Source organism: Helicoverpa zea, chromosome 2 (assembly GCF_022581195.2).
Source record: "Helicoverpa zea isolate HzStark_Cry1AcR chromosome 2, ilHelZeax1.1, whole genome shotgun sequence".
NCBI lineage: Eukaryota > Metazoa > Arthropoda > Insecta > Lepidoptera > Noctuidae > Helicoverpa > Helicoverpa zea.
This window is the reverse complement of record NC_061453.1, coordinates 2,223,351-2,245,960: the sequence shown is the minus strand read 5'-3', so window position 1 is coordinate 2,245,960 and position 22,610 is coordinate 2,223,351. Positions and strand designations below refer to the sequence as shown.

The window sequence follows — 22,610 nt, the reverse complement described above, 5'->3', positions numbered from 1 at the left end:
CAAATACAAAATATAGTCATTGGCACAAGTAACATGTTTTTACAATAAGTGAGAATTAAGATTTTTTAAAGACCGTTTCAGTAAATCCTGTGATAACTCCTCACAACCTCACAAACTTTGAGCCTTGGCTGTGGTAAAAATTATGTGGTTCGTAATAAGAATAGGTACTTGAAGGACATAAAACTCGAGTACAAATTCAGATCATTATCTCAAAGATACTCTAGCAAGACATTATCTACAATCTATAAGTAGAGCAATGTTTAACAAATACAAATTGTTCAGTAATAACGAGAACGACCTAGTCTTAATCGCTCGCAAAATTAGTAACATGATTACAATCTGTAATAGTTGGTAATTAACAACGTTGTAAATGCTTCAGTTTATTTAACAATCTGCTTCTTAAGCCGGAGCTAATTGGAGTAAATACAAAGTTACGATTTTAGATCATCATTGACGTTTGTCGAATGATATCATTAATTCTAAGAGTTTGAAGTCTGTCCTTATAATTTCAAACAAATAATGAAATAGAATGTTCTATTTCATAATGAAATGATATATAATTCTTAATTTCGTTAGTTATTTGACAATGTTTAACGTGTAATGCCTGAACAGATTATTATTACACCTAAGTCGTGAACTACAAAATAACATCTGATAAACTACGACACAGCGTTACACGTACTCACAAATTGTTATAAACGTTAAGACCATTTCGTAACCATTATGTCGGTCCTTTTGTCCCATTCTGTACACTCCACAAAATGGCTGACGGACACAAATTGTCTCCAAATGATCCTCATTTACGTGGCTGAGGTCGCGTTAATGTTTAATGAAGGCAAGCCACAGGTTACGATGGAAATCTATAGTTAGTACTGCCGGTACGAAGCGAACATGCATAAATAAAACCACTTTCTTGATTGGGTTTTAATTTTATTCGTTATAATATTGTGGGAAAGTAGCTAAGCCTATGTTCTTTGGGTGGAGTCGTGTAGTGTTTGCGTACCTTTAAATAAAACATATTTTTTTTATCGTGTAACGTATACAAAGTAGAGCTCCTGGTTGTCATGACAAAATGTGTTGCCATGTGGAACAAACGTGTCAACAAATACAGAATCGATCTACACTTAAAATATTTAATTTATATTGTTAATACGGATAATCTCAAATGTAGCATCACCCTAAGGACCATTATTGACAAAGCAATGTGCAGGCACTTCCAAAATCTTTTTATTTCCAATTTGCAGACCATTAAATAAATTGAGATTGATACCACATACGTGGGCGTAATGGCCTCGTAAAATAAACCGCATAAGAACTAAGCACCCAAAAGTAAACATTACTTACTTGTCAAATGAACGAGAAGGGCCGCGGGAAAAATTCCGATAAATTAGATCCGTTCAGTTCAGTAAATGTGGGTATAACTTCAACAGCAGATCCGTTTCAGCCAAATGACTTCTTTTTGTTGCTTTTACGAGGTTATCTCACATTTTTCCGCAAAAATATCTTCGGTTTCAAGTTAGGGATATAAAAGTAATATTTCTTGTACCTGACAAGGTGAGTTAAGCAAGTTTTGAAGATTTTTTCAAGCTTAGATAAATGTTGTCTTGTATTCAGCATAGAAGCTTTTGATTAATGTATGTTACTAGACATTTGTTTTTTTACAAAGTTTTAAAGTAGCTGAATTGCACACATCATCTGGTAAAACTGATACCTAATTTCTAGTAATAGTCGGGCACTATACAAAACAAGGCACCATATTCTGAAATCTAATATTCCCTGCATCTCCCAGTTTATGTTGTGGAGATAATAGCGTTACATAAACTACCATAATGTTGCCAGCGCACTACGGGTGGCCTTTGTTAGTAGAAACAGGACATAAGACGACATAACAGCCTCCTGTTAAGGTTTTATTTTCCGGGATAGGTGGATTAAGGTACTAGGAGGATAATAGCAGATTAACGTATCTAACATTATTTATAATTTAGATCTGCTTACTGTCTAATCGTAACGATTTTCGTAACTTTTTTCTGGTAAGAATGTTTTCAGGGAAAACAATAATAGGTAGGTAATTCGAATTTTGAAGACCTGAATACGAATGTTAAAAAAGGTGTTAATAATAATAAATCATTACCTTTCTTTGTAATTGGTTAAAAGGTTACAACATAAATAAAAGGAACAGCAATTTATTGCAAAACCCAATAATTTATTGCCAATTATTATCGATACATAACTGTATCATTTGACAATTTTGTAACGATTTACAATGACCCACTTTCGGTGTTTATTTTTGGTACCCAATAAATCGAGTCAATAAGACCAATTTGAGAGTTAAAACCTCGAGCTTTTTAAGTGACACACATTTGTGACAGATTACATTTACATGCATCCAGACGTAATCTGACAAGGTACGAGCGAATGTAATTTATCCGACGGGTAAAATGTTGAAATAAAACATGCAACTTCATTTAGTTGAGGGAAAGAAATTGTGAAATGCTGGTAATCTTATAGGATGAATCTGTGAAGTTTAAACATTCTTCTATCTTGTTTTGTGCCTTTCAATAGCAAAACCATGACTTATGGTAAATATTTCGCTAAAGCTTAAAAACTTTTACGAAAAAGTAGCGGCATTAGGGGGCATTAGGCATTATTTACGTGTTACCTAACCTATTATTACACTATTCTACAAAAGCGATATTTCGACAAAACAAAGTTAAAAATGCTGCTTGAAAAAATACCGTTCGTCATAATAACAACAAAAGCTTGTATGTTCTGATTCTGAATCAAAACAGAGTTCGCTACAGTCTACAGCACGAGTAACTTTATTGCGGAATAGTTATGAAATCTAATCGTTCCGTGTCTATAGCGTACCTGATACTCTCCGAACTTGCAGCCGGGGAGTTGGAAAACAATTTGTAGCTTCATCTTCCTATTCAAGTAATTACTGTTACTACAAATTCATAACTGTATCGCTAAGTCCCGTGAGGGTTGGATTCTATCCAACTCTTTTCAACTTCTATCCTTGGAAGAGCTACAAGTAGTTTTGTAGCTAAAGTTACTTCAGTTTATTTGGATTTAACAGACATTATTAACCGACCTTTCAGCATTAAAGTGACCATAGATCAAGTTTAATTACCAGTTCTCACAATACAGAACAAAGCAACTTAATTTAGAAGGTGCTAGAACCTCAACAAATCGTTTTGTAAGTACCCTCAATTGTAAAGCGTACAGACCGCTGTCAAATATGGATTAAAGGTATACGAGGTTATTGTTTCTTTAATGGTCTGTGACAATGGTGACCTTTGGGACAATGAACTGCTTTAACACTCGTATTATATCAGAATATGTATTATTTAAGAGCACTCGACGCGACTCGTAAAAGTTTAAATTATGCTCGTAGTTTTAAAAGCATAAAATTATTCAGCGTGATGTCTGCAAAACTTTGTCTCCGGCGCTGTGCAAAATGAAAAAATATGATAAGTACGCGTATAATCGGAGCTTTTGAGAATAGTTAAGTCCCAACCATTATCGTAACGAGGAATCTTAAGATTTTTATGAGATTACGTTTCTTCGTAATATCGGGCTTTAGCGTTAATCTTATTATGAGTTGCGTAATTTGTTTTCAGATATTTCGTTTTTAAACTAGCAGAACGACACTTTATTTCCGCAGTCATACATTTGTGTCTAGAACGTGAAGTTGTTATTAAAAGATGAATTAAAGGTTAAAGTCAAATAGACTGAAGTGCCCTAATATTTTTCCGTAGAACTATAGTTGCGCACAAAATGAATAGTTCTACAAAATCATACAAAACGAAGTCAATAGCGTACCTATGTGTACTGTTCCAAGTGACAACACTCGGTTTTCTTTTCTCTCCAATGAAGCGAACATTATAGACATCGGAACTTATCTACCATTCAGGAGACAGTGAACAAAACTGCGTCACAATTTCTGAGATATGTAAGGGGCTCGTGGCTAAATAAAAGCCCAAGAATCGATGTATTCAGACCAGCCAACCATGGATGAGTGACTATGCGTTTCGTACTTACTACATGGGCCTTAACTTGGAAATAATTTGAGCATTTGGTTCCTGCCAATTGTGGATCTTTGACTTAGGAAGAGGTCCATAGTTGGTATTACTTAAGTATGTGTTAAGACACAAATTTAGATTAAATACTGTAGTGTAATTTTAGTGGAATCCGACGACCAGTTCTTAACATTGTGGGAATTATTTCCCTGCAAAGCAATTAGAGACCTCATAGACAATCTTCTTTGTCATCAAAGTCTAATAGACAATATTCTGGGCTGAAATCCCCGGTCCATTCAGAAACATTGTGTCCTGACATTTGTGGTAGATTAGCCTCCTTAGTGATTGCAGTCTATTCAAAGTAGGTACTTCATTAGGTGCTCCTTTGTGCCTGGTCTCCTAGGCCTGCATTCACGGGCCTCTGTTGGAAGTCTATTCATTTGTAAATGAGGTAGTATGTGCAGGAATTGTAATTGTTTCGTAATATCGTGTTTTATATTTCCTAATTTGAAAAACTAGACTGATTTCTTTTTAGTCTTGCTTATTTTGAATTTTAAATCTAATGGCGGATTATTTTGCGCTGTAAGTTTTATTGGGGCATTGGCTCCAATAATTATCAGCTACAGAACTAGTTTTTAATGGCACCCACACTTATCTATAAACGGCACGCGTAAAGTGCTAAAATAAATTACACTTCGTATCATCAATTCATCGATTACTTTGTATTTGCTTACTTAAAAAACAGAAAAACAAATAGGTATCAAAAGATTTTAACATTTCTAGACTATTGATTCTTATTAGTGTATTGTACTTAATATAGCGCGTAGCGAGCGCAATTCATGACGTAATTGTCGATCTAGTCTCAGATCTTACAATTTGCAAATTGAGACCTGCGTTTCGTCATTGTTTGGGCAACATCTTACTTTTAAATTAGGTTGGCAAAGAGTATTAAGCACGGCACTTACCTATTCTTGCAAAAACTATACAAACCGGGTTTGGAATAAATTCGAAAAACTCGTCACGTTGGAAATAAAAGTGAGATAGCTTATCTGGCTTTAGCTACCAGCTTCTGAGCTGTTAATCTTGTTTTAGAGTACAGTACCTAATGTTATAGGAAAAACATAATTTTATGCTTCTTACCCTACACTACACCTAGTTTACTTCAAAACATTAGGAACAAAAATATTAGGTACTAAGTATGAACACTACGCTCGGCTTACAAACTTCTAAGTAGGTCTTAACTTTACCGTTATGTCGTCGTCACCTCTTCTTTATGATACAGATACTCGTGGTTGACAAATACATGTTATTTGAACGTGAAAGATAAAAATCACAACGTCGCTATGGCTTGTATTTCCCGGAGGGATCAGAGGTGATCTTTGTGTATCTACACAACACTTCACGACTTACGTTTCAGTCACTCAACTATTTCTGTTATCCTGGTCTGCCAACAATCTCTAGAGTTGTATCGAGGAATACTTTTCATTCATAAGATTCAGTACCACATAATTCTGGTACCAAGCTTTGAGAGAATAAACGAAGCACCCATTATCTCATCGATCAATAAGCTAATTTGTCAGATCGGATTTTAGAGCAATTATCGAACATCACTCAATGTGTTACCTACCATCATTATAACACCGGCTTACAACTAAAATTAACATTCAATTTCCGAAAACAATTAGCATAATGGTATTGTAATCCAGATTGTTGTGAGCTTGTGTTACAATTAGCCTGTTTCTGTTTGTGTCGGGTAATTTATGCTATTGATCCGTTACAGGAACATAGAGAAACTAGAGTAGGGTTGCCTGAGGCCTTTGTTATCGGCTTTGTGAGAAACATATCCTGAATATCAATACTGTATTTCGTTTAAGTTATTTCGATAGCGATACGGATTAGTGTTTATGTTCCTGTCATTGAGAAAAATCAATACATAGAGTAGGCTTCAGTATTTACTAATAACACCACCACCACATTGAAGTACCTATTTTTCATTTTGTAGTGGATAGACCGTACCTATTCTAATTTAATAAATAGGTACCTATATCATAATCGTCTTGTCTCACATATCTTCGAATAAATGAACTGTATTGTACCTCTGACATCCGTACCCTGATATCGATCAATTATCCCAACGTAGCTATCCCACGGGCCCAACAATTTCAAAATTCTACAGAGCCAATTAGCGTATAGCGATTGTCGTTAATATCGATTATTTCACATAGCAACATGACCACGTGACTGCATGTAACGGGCCGCGAGGTGACTGCACAATAATCCTGTTTCTGTCTCGTAAATTCATTCCGAGAAGTCTTGCTTTTAAAATAGTGTTCCTACCTACATCATGGTAGAAAATTTTAAGATTTACTGTTGAGTAAGATTTTGATTAAGTCGAAAATGAAATCTTGTTGCATTGTTATAAAATTTGAATCTCTATTTACCTCTCTTCTGCCTGGCCTTTATCCCATTTACTTGGGGTCAGCCCTTCTGGTCAATCTTCGCCAGGACGGTCTGTCCTGGGTCGTCTGGGATGATAATTGTGTCTTCTTCAGATCCTTTTCAATAACGGACATCCATGTAAGGCGGGGTCTACCGCGTCTTCTGGGCTGGGTACCAATATCGAGCACTTTCCTCGACATGTGGTCCGATGGTCGCCTCATGACATGACCGTACCATCTTAAGCGGCTCTCCATGATCTTTTCCGGTATAGGCGTTACTTTAAAACTGCCCCGAATATGGATGTTTTGGACATGGTCCTGCATCGTTACCCCACCAGCCCATCTTAGCATTTTCATTTCTGCGACATGTAGTGTTTGCTCCTGCTGCTTTTTCAGTGGCCAGCATTTGGCACCATATGTCATGGATGGACGAACTGCTGCTTTGTAGACTCTGCCTTTAGTGCGAACGGGCATCCTTTTATCACATAGAACCCCAGATAGCTCCCTCCATTTCATCCACCCGGTGTTTACACGGTGGGTTACATCGGCATCTATTGTTCCATCATTGCAGATGATTGAGCCAAGGTATTTAAAGTGGTCGACTACCTTAAGTGGGGTGCCCCGCAGATGGATAGTGCTGCTACTTTTTGTGCCACTGAAATTGCAGTGCAGATACTCGGTCTTCTCTCTGCTAACTCGCAAGCCGGCTCTCTCAAGAGCTCCTCGCCATTCTTCCACGATTTGCTGAAGATTGTTGGGGTCTTCGCTTACCAGTAAAATGTCGTCCGCATAAAGTATATCCCATGGTGGGGGGCGCTGTAGTTCCGCCGTGAGGTATTGCATTACCAGGATAAACAGCAAGGGGCTCAACGCTGAACCTTGATGGACTCCGACCATCACATCGAACTCATCGCTTGTTCCAGCTGGGCTTCGCACTTTAGTTTTAACAGCGCGATACATGTCTTTCGCCAGAAATATGTAGTGCTCTGGGACTTTTTGTGCTCTTAGGGCTTGCCAGATAAGTTCTCTTGGAACACGGTCGAATGCTTTTTCCAAGTCAATGAATACCATGTGTAGGTCGGTTTGGGCCTCTCTATGTTTCTCCATCAGAATTCTGATTGAATGTATAGCATCAGTTGTCGACCTTCCTGGGACGAACCCGCATTGGTTTTCGGACACCTGGGTGAGTTGCCGTAGTCTGCGGTTGATGACTCTTTCCCATATTTTGAAGGTGTGTGATATTAGCTTTATGGCTCTGTAGTTTCCACATAGTCTGATGTCACCCTTGTTCTTATAAAATGGTAGCAGGAAATGTGTGTGGTGAATGTCTATTTACCTATCAAAAGAAAATTCATCAAAACGCTTGAATATCTCAATTTACCTAGTTTTGAATTTTAGAAATTGGTAAAATGCAAATTGAAGCTACACGCGTATTCTAATTAAACAGGAAGATGGCGAATCGGGCGTAAGGCGATCCTGAAGTGAATCTTAGGAAAAGTTTTATTGTCAAGGATGCTGAAGATTGCCCTTGAAAAAAGGTTTCATTTTCTGAAAAGGTACTACAATCTACAAAAGAAACACCAACAATTGCAGTAGTTTTAATTGAAAATGTTTGAATTACTTTCATAACAATTGTTCATTCTATCTTGAAGTTAGACGTAAGCTGGAAACTTGTGTTCTTAAGTTGCTACCAAGTTTCTCCATAAGCTAGACTAGTTGTGAAGTTTGTAACAGATGCATGTTATGTTTTTGACTTAGCTTTTCCTAGGTTCCGAATAGAAATATAGGAAGGTAGGCATGGTTTGGATTCCAAATTCGTAACGTCGGAAGTGGTCGGCCATTTTCGTCATCGAAAAATCGCTTGCCATCAATTTTTTCCAAGTCTAACTAGGTAGGTACTAACCTACCCATTATGTTACAAACTTTTTTTATTCGTTATTTCGGTGTTCATGGTTTTCTGTGAGGAAAAGTAAAATTTGTATGTACCTACTTTTATCTCTTACTCTTGCACCATCTCACCTTCCTAGCTCGGCGCGATGTGCTGGTTCCGCTGCTGCGGCTGCAGAGGAACTCAAACGGCGCAAATATAGTACCCTGGTGGGTAACTATACCTTTGAGCCGTTTGGGGTTGAAACCCTCGGGCCATGGGGTCCAAGTGCTCATCTCCTATATAAGGATATCGCTAAGCGACTTGCTGACACTTCAGGTGACCCAAGGGCTGGTTTTTATTTTGGCCAAAAAGTAAGCATTGCCATCCAACGTGGCAATGCTGCCAGCCTCTTGGGTACACTCCCGGTGGGCAGCGATGAGGAGTTTTTTGATGCAATTTTTTAAATATTTTTATTTATAGTAAGTGTATATATTAGGTAATAAGTTAGTTGTATGTTGTATAAATATTTATTATTAAGTTATTGTAAAAAGTTCTTTTATCTAGGTGTTTGCTAATTTACTAAGGCTATAACTAAAATGAGAAATGAGTGATGAAAATCTCATACTGTATAAAAATACTGAGTTCTATTTTATGTGAGGTAGGTAGGTATAAATTGTGTGGAAGTTATTCTCTTGGATATTTCGTTATTTTAACACAGATTACTAAAGAGCTTTTACTACAAAAATTACCTAAACAAAACTAAAATAAGTTTATTTGTCTACGGTACATTGGAACGGAAATTAGTACATATTGGAAATGGAGTAATACCTACATGAAAATATGAAAATGAGACTAAGCTTGTTGTAATAGCTAATGTTTCTAAATTACTGTATTTATTGATAATATGATTCCTTCAATAAAAACAAAGGAGAACATACCAAAACCTGAATAGCTTCTTACGAAGGCAGCATAGACAAACTATGCTTGAATTAAATTAGGTAGGTATTAGATTTTCATCAGCTTGTGTTTGTTTTTTATCATTTCGAACCAAAACGGGTGTTCATTAAATCACTGAAAAATTTATAAAAATATTTTAGTTAAGGTTAGGTCTTCGTTATAGATAAGTAGGTATACCTAATTGACTAGGTACCTAGATAGTTACACAAATTTAAAGTTATGGTTTCAAATGTATGTCGGTAAGATACCGAAGTGACACCTAATTATCGCCTTCAGTACAACATTTTCCCAGGACTAAGAATGTCCATTATGATCGTTTAATTTATGTTTGTAGGCACATAAGTGCAGTAGGTATCAAGCGGCTAGCCAGCAACCGTAAGACCTAGGAATCTGTGTATAATTCAGCGACATCCCAGCGACGCCATCATCTCAGCCTATCGCAGTCCACTGCTGGACATAGGCCTCTCCAAGTGCATTTCTTATTCATCAGCGACGCCATGGCCAATAAATAAATACTATAATCATTAACAACGTTACGACTTCATTGTGGCAACGTCAATTTAACGACTACGACTACAGTTTTACACGACAATGTTGTCTTCTTAATATTTATAGCAAACCCATAAAAACACATTAAAAATCGTACATCTGAGATTATAGAAACAAACAATAAAATTCACGCAGGTAACCACCGTTATTTATAAAGTTATAAACACAGTTTATGTGTACGTAACCGAAATGATACGGGTTGAACGCTCACTACTAACCTGTTGCCAAAGTACGCCTGGGAACGGCGAAATATCACCACCGGACCGGTACGGCTCCAATTAGAATCCAACACGACACTAATTACAAGATAAAATCACTGTTTACAACACTTATCGAATCACAACAGCGATCTGAACAAATCTTCCAATCGAAAAGTTTGAGATGAAAAGAAATTGCAACACCACTTTTTATGCAAAAAACAATCTAAACATTTACTTTTAACTTTTTACACACACAGAAGCTAATTTTCGACGATATTACACAATAAAGGACGTGGGAAAATTTAAATATGTACACTTTTGAACAGATTCATCTTCGTTGACGATCGTTTTTGGCGGTAAAATCGGCACTGACACGTGCTCGCGCGGCGCAGGTATAACTGGACTGAAGCAAAAATGGCGGTGGCGGGTGGCTGGCTGGCCGGTCGACTGGTGGCGGCGACGAACGGCGCCGCGCAGTCAAAGATCATGCGTGCAGTGCACAGGTGAGAGAATTTATGTACAGGTAGATTAATGATATGGGTAAATTTAATTAGCTCCATAAACCAGATGCAATCGTTTCCAGTCTTCCTAATTGGTTTCAGAAAGCAGACGAACAGAAAGGCTACCTTGTTTAGCGACATATTTTTGCGATAAGGTTTATATAAAGCTTTAGGATAAGGCAAGAAAAAAAGAGCAGGTGAACACTACTGCCTAGTATATGAGTTGTTAAACCTACACTTACACACCCGATAGATACCTCTTTTACTAACTAAATATAAAAAGTATCTAATATAAATTATTTAATTACCAAAAAAATCAATTGCTTGCACAATGACGTCCTTATTAAATGCAAAATTATGGCAAATGTATTTCATTATAGGCAAAATTCACTGCAGGTAAGAGTGTTAACGTTTTGACGCATCTATGCACTTCCTAGCTTAATCTATGAAGCAAGCAACAGCGCTGAGCTACCGATCTGCAAAAACTGGTTTGGGAAAACGCTTAAAAATACAAATATGGCTGCAAAATGCATTTTTATTATTTGTTTAGGAATAACATATTAATAAGTAGGTAAACATTAAATAATTTTAACGAGCGATTGCTTTGTTATCATAGCACTTCATCTGATGTAGGTAATTGAAGACCAAATCTAATATTCACTTTGACAGTCACTATCATAACTATAGGAGATACTAAGATAAGTAATTAGTAGGTAGGTTCCTTATGTATACGAACATATCTGATGAATGGTGTTTCCTGCTAATCTTTCTGCAAACAGTTAACAGTTAAGGAAGAAAGATTCTTCTACATATATAGTAAGAACTAACAACTAGCAAAGTAGGAACCTAATGTATGTAGGTAGGTAGCTTGATAGTCATAGGTACTGTCGTACCGGGAATAATTATCTTGCTCAAAATGAAAAACTGATTCGATATCACGACGTTTATTGCTTGGGCTCGAGAGGTGAAGTGACACACTTCAATATAAAAAACTTATTCTATGGAACAAATCGAATACATTTGAAATGATTGCCCGGTCAGTATCAAAAATATCTCACGAATAAAACCTTACAAATGAAAAAGTTTCTAACTACGTTACAGTACCTAGGCACACTAAACATAACACACATTACGCGAATGGCCATCACAATCCATTGTGGGACAATAGCATAGACAATGCTACTCGCAACATCGCTGTATGTCGCTTTATCTCAATAAACCTACTTACACACATCTTACACACTGGAGCTAGTAATGACTTTAAAGATTCATTAGTCGATGCCAAACAATTAGTAATTCATGGGAGATAACAAGAAAAACAAACATAATGCAATCCTTCAACATTAGGTGTTAGGTATATTTCCTAGATTTCGCCTGGAAATTAAATAAGCAGAGCAGCTGACGATGCAATTGACCACTACGCTATGTGAGTTAAATACGTGTCGGCAAAATTCAATTTAAAAATACGGTTGCTACTTAGACATTACCACAGATTACATAATAGTTAAAATAGGCATCATTAATCAACCAGCTAGTTTTTTTTTATTTAACGGCTATTTCAACCAGTTGGCTTCGACATCAATGGCGAATATCATCCAAATACGTACAATCAGCAGCAGATTTGTAAACCCATATTATCAAACATTAGGTGTCAGTGAACCTGGCAGATCATTGTCTAGCAGATCAACTTTTTTTTTGAGTTCTTATCGCATGCAGATGAGTTCTATAGTTCCTGATAGTTTTCAGGAATAGTTCTACCATTTTCAGCTGAAAAACGATAGTTCACAAAATGATCTGCTAACTTCCGGTAGCAGAGCATTTCTCAGAAAATAAAAAAAAAACTGAGATATTGTCACATAAAGATGAGTTCCATAGTTCCTCATACTTTTCAGGAATAGTTCTGGCGTATTTCAGCTGAAAAATATTTTTTTTCCCAATTCACGTTTGAGTGGTAAAAGAGCATGAATAAAGATTAAAGTGTTATTTTCAAAGTTCAATCCAGATAAAAGGGCGAAAACTCATTTGTTTTCGATAGATGCTTCATGAAACTGTAATCTAGACTTCAATTCAAATCTAGAACTATCATTAAAGTATCAGCAGAGCATGGCTGAAAGTAAGAAACTGTGAAATTTCACATTTTAATATGAAAAAATATCCAAAAAAATATTTTCGCGGTTCCAATTACTCTAGGAGGCGGGAACTATCGCGTTTCTGATAGAATAATACCAGCACCATAATATAACAGCAGATTCAAACCCAGAACTCTCATTAAAGTATCAGCAGAGCATGCTTGAATGTAAGAATCTATGAAATTTTACACTTTAATATAAAAAAAAATATTTTCGCGATTCCAATTATTCTAGGAGGCGGGAACTATCGCGTTTCTGATAGAAGAATACCAGCACCATAATATAACAGCAGATTCAAACCCAGAACTCTCACTAAAGTATCAGCAGAGCATGGTTGAAAGTAAGAAACTGTGAAATAACACATTTTAATATGAAAAAATATTCAAAAAAATATTTTCGCGGTTCCAATTACTCTAGGAGGCGGGAACTATCGCGTTTCTGATAGAAGAATACCAGCACCATAATATAACAGCAGATTCAAACCCAGAACTCTCATTAAAGTATCAGCAGAGCATGCTTGAATGTAAGAATCTATGAAATTTTACACTTTAATATAAAAAAAAATATTTTCGCGATTCCAATTACTCTAGGAGGCGGGAACTATCGCGTTTCTGATAGAAGAATACCAGCACCATAATATAACAGCAGATTCAAACCCAGAACTCTCACTAAAGTATCAGCAGAGCATGGTTGAAAGTAAGAAACTGTGAAATAACACATTTTAATATGAAAAAATATTCAAAAAAATATTTTCGCGGTTCCAATTACTCTAGGAGGCGGGAACTATCGCGTTTCTGATAGAAGAATACCAGCACCATAATATAACAGCAGATTCAAACCCAGAACTCTCATTAAAGTATCAGCAGAGCATGCTTGAATGTAAGAATCTATGAAATTTTACACTTTAATATAAAAAAAAATATTTTCGCGATTCCAATTACTCTAGGAGGCGGGAACTATCGCGTTTCTGATAGAAGAATACCAGCACCATAATATAACAGCAGATTCAAACCCAGAACTCTCACTAAAGTATCAGCAGAGCATGGTTGAAAGTAAGGAACTGTGAAATTTCACGTCTTAATGTGAAAAAATATTCAGAAAAATATTTTCGCGGTTCTAATTACCAAAGGAGGCGGGAACTATCGCGTTTCTGATAGAAGAATACCAGCACCATAATATAACAGCAGATTCAAACCCAGAACTCTCACTAAAGTATCAGCAGAGCATGGTTGAAAGTAAGAAACTGTGAAATAACACATTTTAATATGAAAAAATATTCAAAAAAATATTTTCGCGGTTCCAATTACGCTAGGAGGCGGGAACTATCGCGTTTCTGATAGAAAAATACCAGCACCATAATATAACAGCAGATTCAAACCCAGAACTCTCATTAACGTATCAGCAGAGCATGCTTGAATGTAAGAATCTATGAAATTTTACACTTTAATATAAAAAAAAATATTTTCGCGATTCCAATTACTCTAGGAGGCGGGAACTATCGCGTTTCTGATAGAAGAATACATGCACCATTATATAGAAGCAGATTCAAACCCAGAACTCTCACTAAAGTATCAGCAGAGCATGGTTGAAAGTAAGAAACTGTGAAATTTCACGTCTTAATGTGAAAAAATATTCAGAAAAATATTTTCGCGGTTCCAATTACCAAAGGAGGCGGGAACTATCGCGTTTCTGACAGAAGAATACCAGCACCATAATATAACAGCAGATTCAAACCCAGAACTCTCACTAAAGTATCAGCAGAGCATGCTTGAATGTAAGAATCTATGAAATTTTACACTTTAATATAAAAAAAAATATTTTCGCGATTCCAATTACACTAGGAGGCGGGAACTATCGCGTTTCTGATAGAAGAATACATGCACCATTATATAGAAGCAGATTCAAACCCAGAACTCTCACTAAAGTATCAGCAGAGCATGGTTGAAAGTAAGAAACTGTGAAATTTCACGTCTTAATGTGAAAAAATATTCAGAAAAATATTTTCGCGGTTCCAATTACCAAAGGAGGCGGGAACTATCGCGTTTCTGACAGAAGAATACCAGCACCATAATATAACAGCAGATTCAAACCCAGAACTCTCACTAAAGTATCAGCAGAGCATGCTTGAATGTAAGAATCTATGAAATTTTACACTTTAATATAAAAAAAAATATTTTCGCGATTCCAATTACTCTAGGAGGCGGGAACTATCGCGTTTCTGATAGAAGAATACCAGCACCATAATATAACAGCAGATTCAAACCCAGAACTCTCACTAAAGTATCAGCAGAGCATGCTTGAATGTAAGAATCTATGAAATTTTACACTTTAATATAAAAAAAAATATTTTCGCGATTCCAATTACTCTAGGAGGCGGGAACTATCGCGTTTCTGATAGAAGAATACATGCACCATTATATAGAAGCAGATTCAAACCCAGAACTCTCACTAAAGTATCAGCAGAGCATGGTTGAAAGTAAGAAACTGTGAAATAACACATTTTAATATGAAAAAATATTCAAAAAAATATTTTCGCGGTTCCAATTACTCTAGGAGGCGGGAACTATCGCGTTTCTGATAGAAGAATACCAGCACCATAATATAACAGCAGATTCAAACCCAGAACTCTCACTAAAGTATCAGCAGAGCATGGTTGAACGTAAGAAACTGTGAAATTTCACGTTTTTATATGATAAAATATTCAAAAAAATATTTTCGCGGTTCCAATTACCATAGGAGGCGGGAATTTCATAGATTCTTACATTCAACCATGCTCTGCTGATACTTTAGTGAGAGTTCTGGGTTTGAATCTGCTGTTATATTATGGTGCTGGTATTCTTCTATCAGAAACGCGATAGTTCCCGCCTCCTAGAGTAATTGGAATCGCGAAAATATTTTTTTTTATATTAAAGTGTAAAATTTCATAGATTCTTACATTCAAGCATGCTCTGCTGATACTTTAATGAGAGTTCTGGGTTTGAATCTGCTGTTATATTATGGTGCTGGTATTCTTCTATCAGAAACGCGATAGTTCCCGCCTCCTAGAGTAATTGGAACCGCGAAAATATTTTTTTGAATATTTTTTCATATTAAAATGTGTTATTTCACAGTTTCTTACTTTCAACCATGCTCTGCTGATACTTTAGTGAGAGTTCTGGGTTTGAATCTGCTGTTATATTATGGTGCTGGTATTCTTCTATCAGAAACGCGATAGTTCCCGCCTCCTAGAGTAATTGGAACCGCGAAAAAATTTTTTTCATATTAAAATGTGAAATTTCACAGTTCCTTACTTTCAACCATGCTCTGCTGATACTTTAGTGAGAGTTCTGGGTTTGAATCTGCTGTTATATTATGGTGCTGGTATTCTTCTATCAGAAACGCGATAGTTCCCGCCTCCTAGAGTAATTGGAACTGCGAAAATATTTTTTTGAATATTTTTTCATATTATGACGTGAAATTTCACAGTTTCTTATTTTCAACCATGCTCTGCTGATACTTTAGTGAGAGTTCTGGGTTTGAATCTGGATCTATGTAATGGTGCTAGTATTTTTCTATCAGAAACGTGATCGTTCCCGCCTCCTTGAGTAATTGGAACCGCGAAAAAATTTTTTTCATATTTAAATGTGAAATTTCACAGTTTCTTACTTTCAACCATGCTCTGCTGATACTTTAGTGAGAGTTCTGGGTTTGAATCTGCTGTTATATTATGGTGCTGGTATTCTTCTATCAGAAACGCGATAGTTCCCGCCTCCTAGAGTAATTGGAACCGCGAAAAAATTTTTTTCATATTAAAATGTGAAATTTCACAGTTCCTTACTTTCAACCATGCTCTGCTGATACTTTAGTGAGAGTTCTGGGTTTGAATCTGCTGTTATATTATGGTGATGGTATTCTTCTAACAGAAACGCGATAGTTCCCGCCTCCTAGAGTAATTGGAACCGCGAAAATATTTTTTTGAATATCTTTTCATATTAAAATGTGTTATTTCACAGTTTCTTACTTTCAACCATGCTCTGCTGATACTTTAGTGAGAGTTCTGGGTTTGAATCTACTGTTATATTATGGTGCTGGTATTCTTCTAACAGAAACGCGATAGTTCCCGCCTCCTAGAGTAATCGGAACCGCGAAAATATTTTTTTGAATATTTTTTCATATTAAAATGTGTTATTTCACAGTTTCTTACTTTCAACCATGCTCTGCTGATACTTTAGTGAGAGTTCTGGGTTTGAATCTGCTTCTATATAATGGTGCATGTATTCTTCTATCAGAAACGCGATAGTTCCCGCCTCCTAGAGTAATTGGAATCGCGAAAATTTTTTTTTTTATATTAAAGTGTAAAATTTCATAGATTCTTACATTCAAGCATGCTCTGCTGATACTTTAGTGAGAGTTCTGGGTTTGAATCTGCTGTTATATTATGGTGCTGGTATTCTTCTGTCAGAAACGCGATAGTTCCCGCCTCCTTTGGTAATTGGAACCGCGAAAATATTTTTCTGAATATTTTTTCACATTAAGACGTGAAATTTCACAGTTTCTTACTTTCAACCATGCTCTGCTGATACTTTAGTGAGAGTTCTGGGTTTGAATCTGCTGTTATATTATGGTGCTGGTATTCTTCTATCAGAAACGCGATAGTTCCCGCCTCCTAGAGTAATTGGAAACGCGAAAAATTTTTTTTCATATTAAAATGTGAAATTTCACAGTTCCTTACTTTCCACCATGCTCTACTGATACTTTAGTGAGAGTTCTGGGTTTGAATCGGCTGTTGTATTATGGTGCTGGTATTCTTCTATCAGAAACGCGATAGTTCCCGCCTCCTAGAGTAATTGGAACCGCGAAAATATTTTTTTGGATATTTTTTCATATTAAAATGTGAAATTTCACAGCTTCTTACTTTCAGCCATGCTCTGCTGATACTTTAATGATAGTTCTAGATTTGAATTGAAGTCTAGATTACAGTTTCATGAAGCATCTATCGAAAACAAATGAGTTTTCGCCCTTTTATCTGGATTGAACTTTGAAAATAACACTTTAATCTTTATTCATGCTCTTTTAACACTCAAACGTGAATTGGGAAAAAAAATATTTTTCAGCTGAAATACGCCAGAACTATTCCTGAAAAGTATGAGGAACTATGGAACTCATCTTTATGTGACAATATCTCAGTTTTTTTTTTATTTTCTGAGAAATGCTCTGCTACCGGAAGTTAGCAGATCATTTTGTGAACTATCGTTTTTCAGCTGAAAATGGTAGAACTATTCCTGAAAACTATCAGGAACTATAGAACTCATCTGCATGCGATAAGAACTCAAAAAAAAAGTTGATCTGCTAGACAATGATCTGCCAGGTTCACTGACATAAACATTAGTTGGGTTCCTAAATCTTGATACACTAGAAATAATTTAAAGAATGATATCAAGTAACATTTGAAAAATGACAAAAAACATTTCAGTTACCTAAGAATCAAAAAAAATTAAAACACTAAAAAGCAAAAAAAAAACTATTTTTAGGTGCATCGGCCTAGAATTCGGTGTCTAATGGATGTTACTAAGTTAATTTTGCCACCGACTTCTAGGCCGATGCACCTAAAAATAGTTTTTTTTTTTGCTTTTTAGTGTTTTGGGAAGTCGGTTTAATTTTTTTGTAAAAAAGTTTTTTATTTAAAGCTTTTCAGTGATACGTATAGTTGTCACTATCCATACAAGTGGGAAGTTCTCATCAATACAAAGAATATAAGTCCAAATACGAGGTATTTTACATATTCAGTTGTCGAGTTCCCTCGACTTTCTCTGGTCTCCATCATCAGGTCAGCTTCAAACCTTCACTGTTGCAAAGGTCTTGTCAATACAAATAATTTAAGCCCAAACACGAGGTAGTTTACATATTCAGTTGTCGAGTTCCCTCGACCCTCTCTGGTTTCCATCATCAGATCAGCTCCAAATCTTCACTGTTGAATAGTGCTTTTAGGCGTACACCTGAGTATCAAGTTTTTACCCTATGTATGCCTACAACTTTCGAAGGTTGCCCTCGATTTCTCAGGGTTTCCATCATCAGATCCTGACCTGATGACTATGGGACCAACTGGCAGCTATTCCGAGTCGAACAAAAAAAGAATCACGTAAATCGGTCCATAAACCTCGGAGTAATCGATGTACATACATAGAAAAAAAAAAAAAAAACATACCGGCCGAATTGATAACCTCCTCCTTTTTGGGAAGTCGGTTAAAAATAAGAAACGATGGTACCTACCTACTTCCCATTTGTTTTTCTAGAATAGCACAAGAAATCGAACAAACGGTATAAAATGAGCGTGGAGAAAAGCTGGGCTTATTTCCGAGTGAGCCGGCGTCATTTTGCAAAAATATTTTATTCTGCGACATTTGAATATTCACGCTTCGGATGTACGTTACGGAACGGATTGGGCCGATTCCGAGTTTCAGACTCGATCTATCGGTATATATTCACTGAATTGTTTTCGTATCTTCAGAATAAATAAACAAATTAAGTAGAAAAGAGTTGGCTGTTTTGCTATTCTGTAGATACAGTAGGTACTTACTTAGGTGAGTAGGTACATAAATTAACTTTAATATTACTCAGCCTCGGCAATCGTGTAATTAAAGATTACACGACTGAGATTGAGTAGATATCGTTGCATTAAAACGTAGCCTTCCGCTCTCTCCATGGTACCAAAACCACTTCTAACTCCTTGCCAAGTTTCATCTCAATCGGTTTAGCCGTTTTACCGTAGACGAGTCGGGATATTACTTACCTTTACAGCTTAGCCTGCGCTTATATGCAGTTGCAGTTATAGTTGCAGGCTTTCAGATTCCGCGTCGCTCTGCCTAATTTTCTTAAAATTTCGCAATATGCAATTTCGGCCGACCCGACCCGGATATCGAACCCAAGAATCCGCAATGCTTGCGACCACTGAACATCGGGACAGTTATGTGGGCGGGTAATAACAAAGAAGACTACTGCAATACATAATATCTCATTATCTATTATTTATTAAATACATACGATAAAATTAAACGATTTCAATGTACTTCATATTTACAGCGGCCCAAACTCTTAGGTATATAATACATAGATTTACAAGTTTCATGTATTGTTTGACTTAGCTACCTACATATTAATATTATTACATAGGCATGTAAATACCTCTAATCCTATTGATTTCTGACACTTACGCGAATATTAGACATTTAAATAAAACTACTTTCTGCTGTAAAGGATCCGAAACGTCGGGATTAAATAATATTAATATAACGCGATAAAATCCGTAAGAGTAGTTTTATTTAAATACCTCTAACTAATCCTCTCTCTGTACCTAGTAGGTATAAATAATAATATAAATATATCTAGCTATCGACGATTCTGCGTATGTCAGAAGTTTATTTTATTATGGAATTAAAAAGGTACTTAACAAAATGATTGAACCTATTGCGAAATCATAGAAGTTGAATTAGTAATAGGACATCATTGAAATAGTCAGATATTCAAAATAATACTATGAGCCTTTAAAGTATCTAAATTGGTCTATAAATATTTATATTTAAAATCTTATACATACCTACTTACAGTTAAATTTTGTAAAAAAATATATAGTAGTATTTGTACATTGCACATCCTATTTCCGACCACATATAAAAAAAATCTTAAATAAATAAAATCAGTACTTTTTATAGGTAGGTAAACAATAGCCTGAATCCAAATTCATAGAAACCGTTGAAACATCATAGCTATTCTTTTGAAATTTAAATTGATATGAGATTATGACAAAATAGGCGACAATGTAATGACATTATCAAACCTATGGTCTGCGGAAAACTCTTGTTTGATCTTTACAACTTTCATGTGCACCGGTTCTTCTCTTTTTGGGGGCCCATGTTTCTGTAAAATGTGTCTCCGCAGTGAATCTCTACGGTGGAAACTTTTATCACATTGTTGACAGGCGAAGTTCTTTTCATTGTGATTTCTCTGGTGAAGAGCTAACTTCTCGGCACTTTCCAAAAACATGCCACACAGTAAACATACTACATTGTTATGAGTGTGCTTTGCCCTGTGCAGTTTCAGTGTAACAGCTGTATACAAAGAATATTCACACAAGTCACATTTAAATGTTTTCGACTTATAATGCACCTTTTTTCTATGGTTACAGAGCTCGGACATGGTGAAAAAGTTTGCAGAACAATGTTCACACGTGTAGCCTCTAACACCATTGTGTCTCTTCATATGATTAGATAAATTCGAATGACTTTTAAATATCTTTTGACAAACTTCGCATTTAACCGATTTCGGCTCATGTATTCGTAAGTGCTTGTATAGTTTATTGCGTCCTTTTATGTATAGACCACAGTAATGACATGTTGCTTCAACTTTAAAGTCATTATGCTGTGATTCCCTATGCCCTTGCAGTGAAGCATGCTGTGTGAAACATTTAGAACAATCTTTACATTGAAACCGTCTGTCTCCGCTGTGTGTAACCAAATGGGCATCTATGTCCTTAATATTTCTAGTTTTATAATCACAGTCCCTGCAGTGATATATCCTATCGCTGCCCAAACCTTCAATGTTTACGAGAGTAGCAACATAGCAGCTTCTTGTATTCTTTTTGGCATGCACATGGTATGCTTTGAAAGATTTGAAGATTCTTTTGCAGTGCGGACAAATTAACTTTTGGGGTTGGTGAACTTTCTTCCAGTGGACGGCTAACTTGCATTTACTTCTGAAGCTTCCTCCGCAATCATCGCATATTAATTTAAGATCTCTAGCTTTACTCTTTTTTACTGTTCCTTGAGGCTCTTGTTGTTTATTATCAGGTTCATCATGATCTTCGCTGTCAATTCCTCCATTGTTATCAGTATCAATAACCAGTTCACTGTCAGATGGTTCATCAATGGATCCTTCATTTTCAAATGGTTCAGCTACTGGGACTTCCTTGTGTATTTCATGAGTATTTTGTTCAAGTTTCAGATGAACAGTTTCAAATTCTTGGTCGATGGGTTGTCTTAGTTCTTCGCATTTGAGAGGTAGTGGTGAAATAGTTAAAAACTTCGTTTGACAAGTTATAGGTACTTCATGGACAGGCTGTGCATCAGTGGGAATTTCTGCTACCACATTTGTTGATCCTTCAAGTGTTTTTGATATTGCACCTATGTGACTATGACCTTGGCTGGGATCCTGTGCTGCATTACCCAATACTATTTCTGCTTCTTTTTTAACTGGAACAGGTCTGAAGGCTACCTTGCAAATTTTAGACGGTTGTTTGAGGACACTCAGCAAGATTTTGTTTGAAGTCTCACATTTTTGTTTGAACACTAGTGCTGTTTCTAATTGCAGTAAACAGTCTGGACATATTGTGCTAGGAAGGCCATCACCCTCCCTTATTTGAACGTCGGCTACATACTTAATTTTCTCAAATATCAAAGAGTTATTGTAGTTTTCGAACAAGGAGAAACATTTCTGTCCTTTCAAATCATATCGCAAACAAACACGACAGTTAATGTTCTTCTTTTGCTCACTCATTATTTTTTCATTTACATTGTTTATTAGCCATCAAACTATTTCGTTTTTAGAGTTTATTTATTGTATTTGTTTGAATTCATGCAAATAAATGCAATTGATTAGGTCAATGGCGTTTCGAGCTCATTTATAACTATTGCAATGTTTAACAATTTTGACACTCCGTCTTTTTTTCATAACTGTATACACGTTTGATAGAACGAGACACACAAACTAACGATGCAAAATATTTGTACATATGAGCCAATGGAACGCTACTCAAAGTTGACAGTGACATCAAGTGACATGAACGGAACAGACAATACAAAATGATTTTCCATTTCACCGAGTTATTTTTCAAGAAAATTTTTCCATTGACCTTTTTTTTATATGAACCCTACTTCTGAAAATAATAAGGTGCTATACTAATTTAAACTTTGT

The 22,610-nt window shown here is 36.0% G+C and overlaps 2 protein-coding genes across 2 annotated transcripts in view; both read right to left on the bottom strand.

Moving 5' to 3' along the window:
• The window catches only part of LOC124641374, a 202,785-nt gene extending 192,313 nt beyond the window's left edge, over positions 1–10,472 (bottom strand). The window contains exon 1 of the mRNA XM_047179445.1: positions 10,055–10,472. The gene's annotated coding sequence lies outside the window, so the exon portion shown is untranslated. The remainder of the gene's footprint in view (positions 1–10,054) is intronic.
• A 9,173-nt stretch (positions 10,473–19,645) lies between these two features.
• LOC124642515 (zinc finger protein 665-like) lies at positions 19,646–22,310 on the bottom strand. The gene has a single exon (XM_047180973.1). It carries the CDS (start codon positions 22,191–22,193, stop codon positions 20,439–20,441), a length of 1,755 nt encoding a protein of 584 aa, XP_047036929.1. The 5' UTR covers positions 22,194–22,310; the 3' UTR covers positions 19,646–20,438.
• Positions 22,311–22,610: the final 300 nt, after the last annotated feature.

What these genes read in the sequence shown, in the direction of transcription:
- LOC124642515 (XM_047180973.1), bottom strand. Translation starts at nt 22,193, where the DNA reads ATGAGTGAGCAAAAGAAGAACATTAACTGTCGTGTTTGTTTGCGATAT.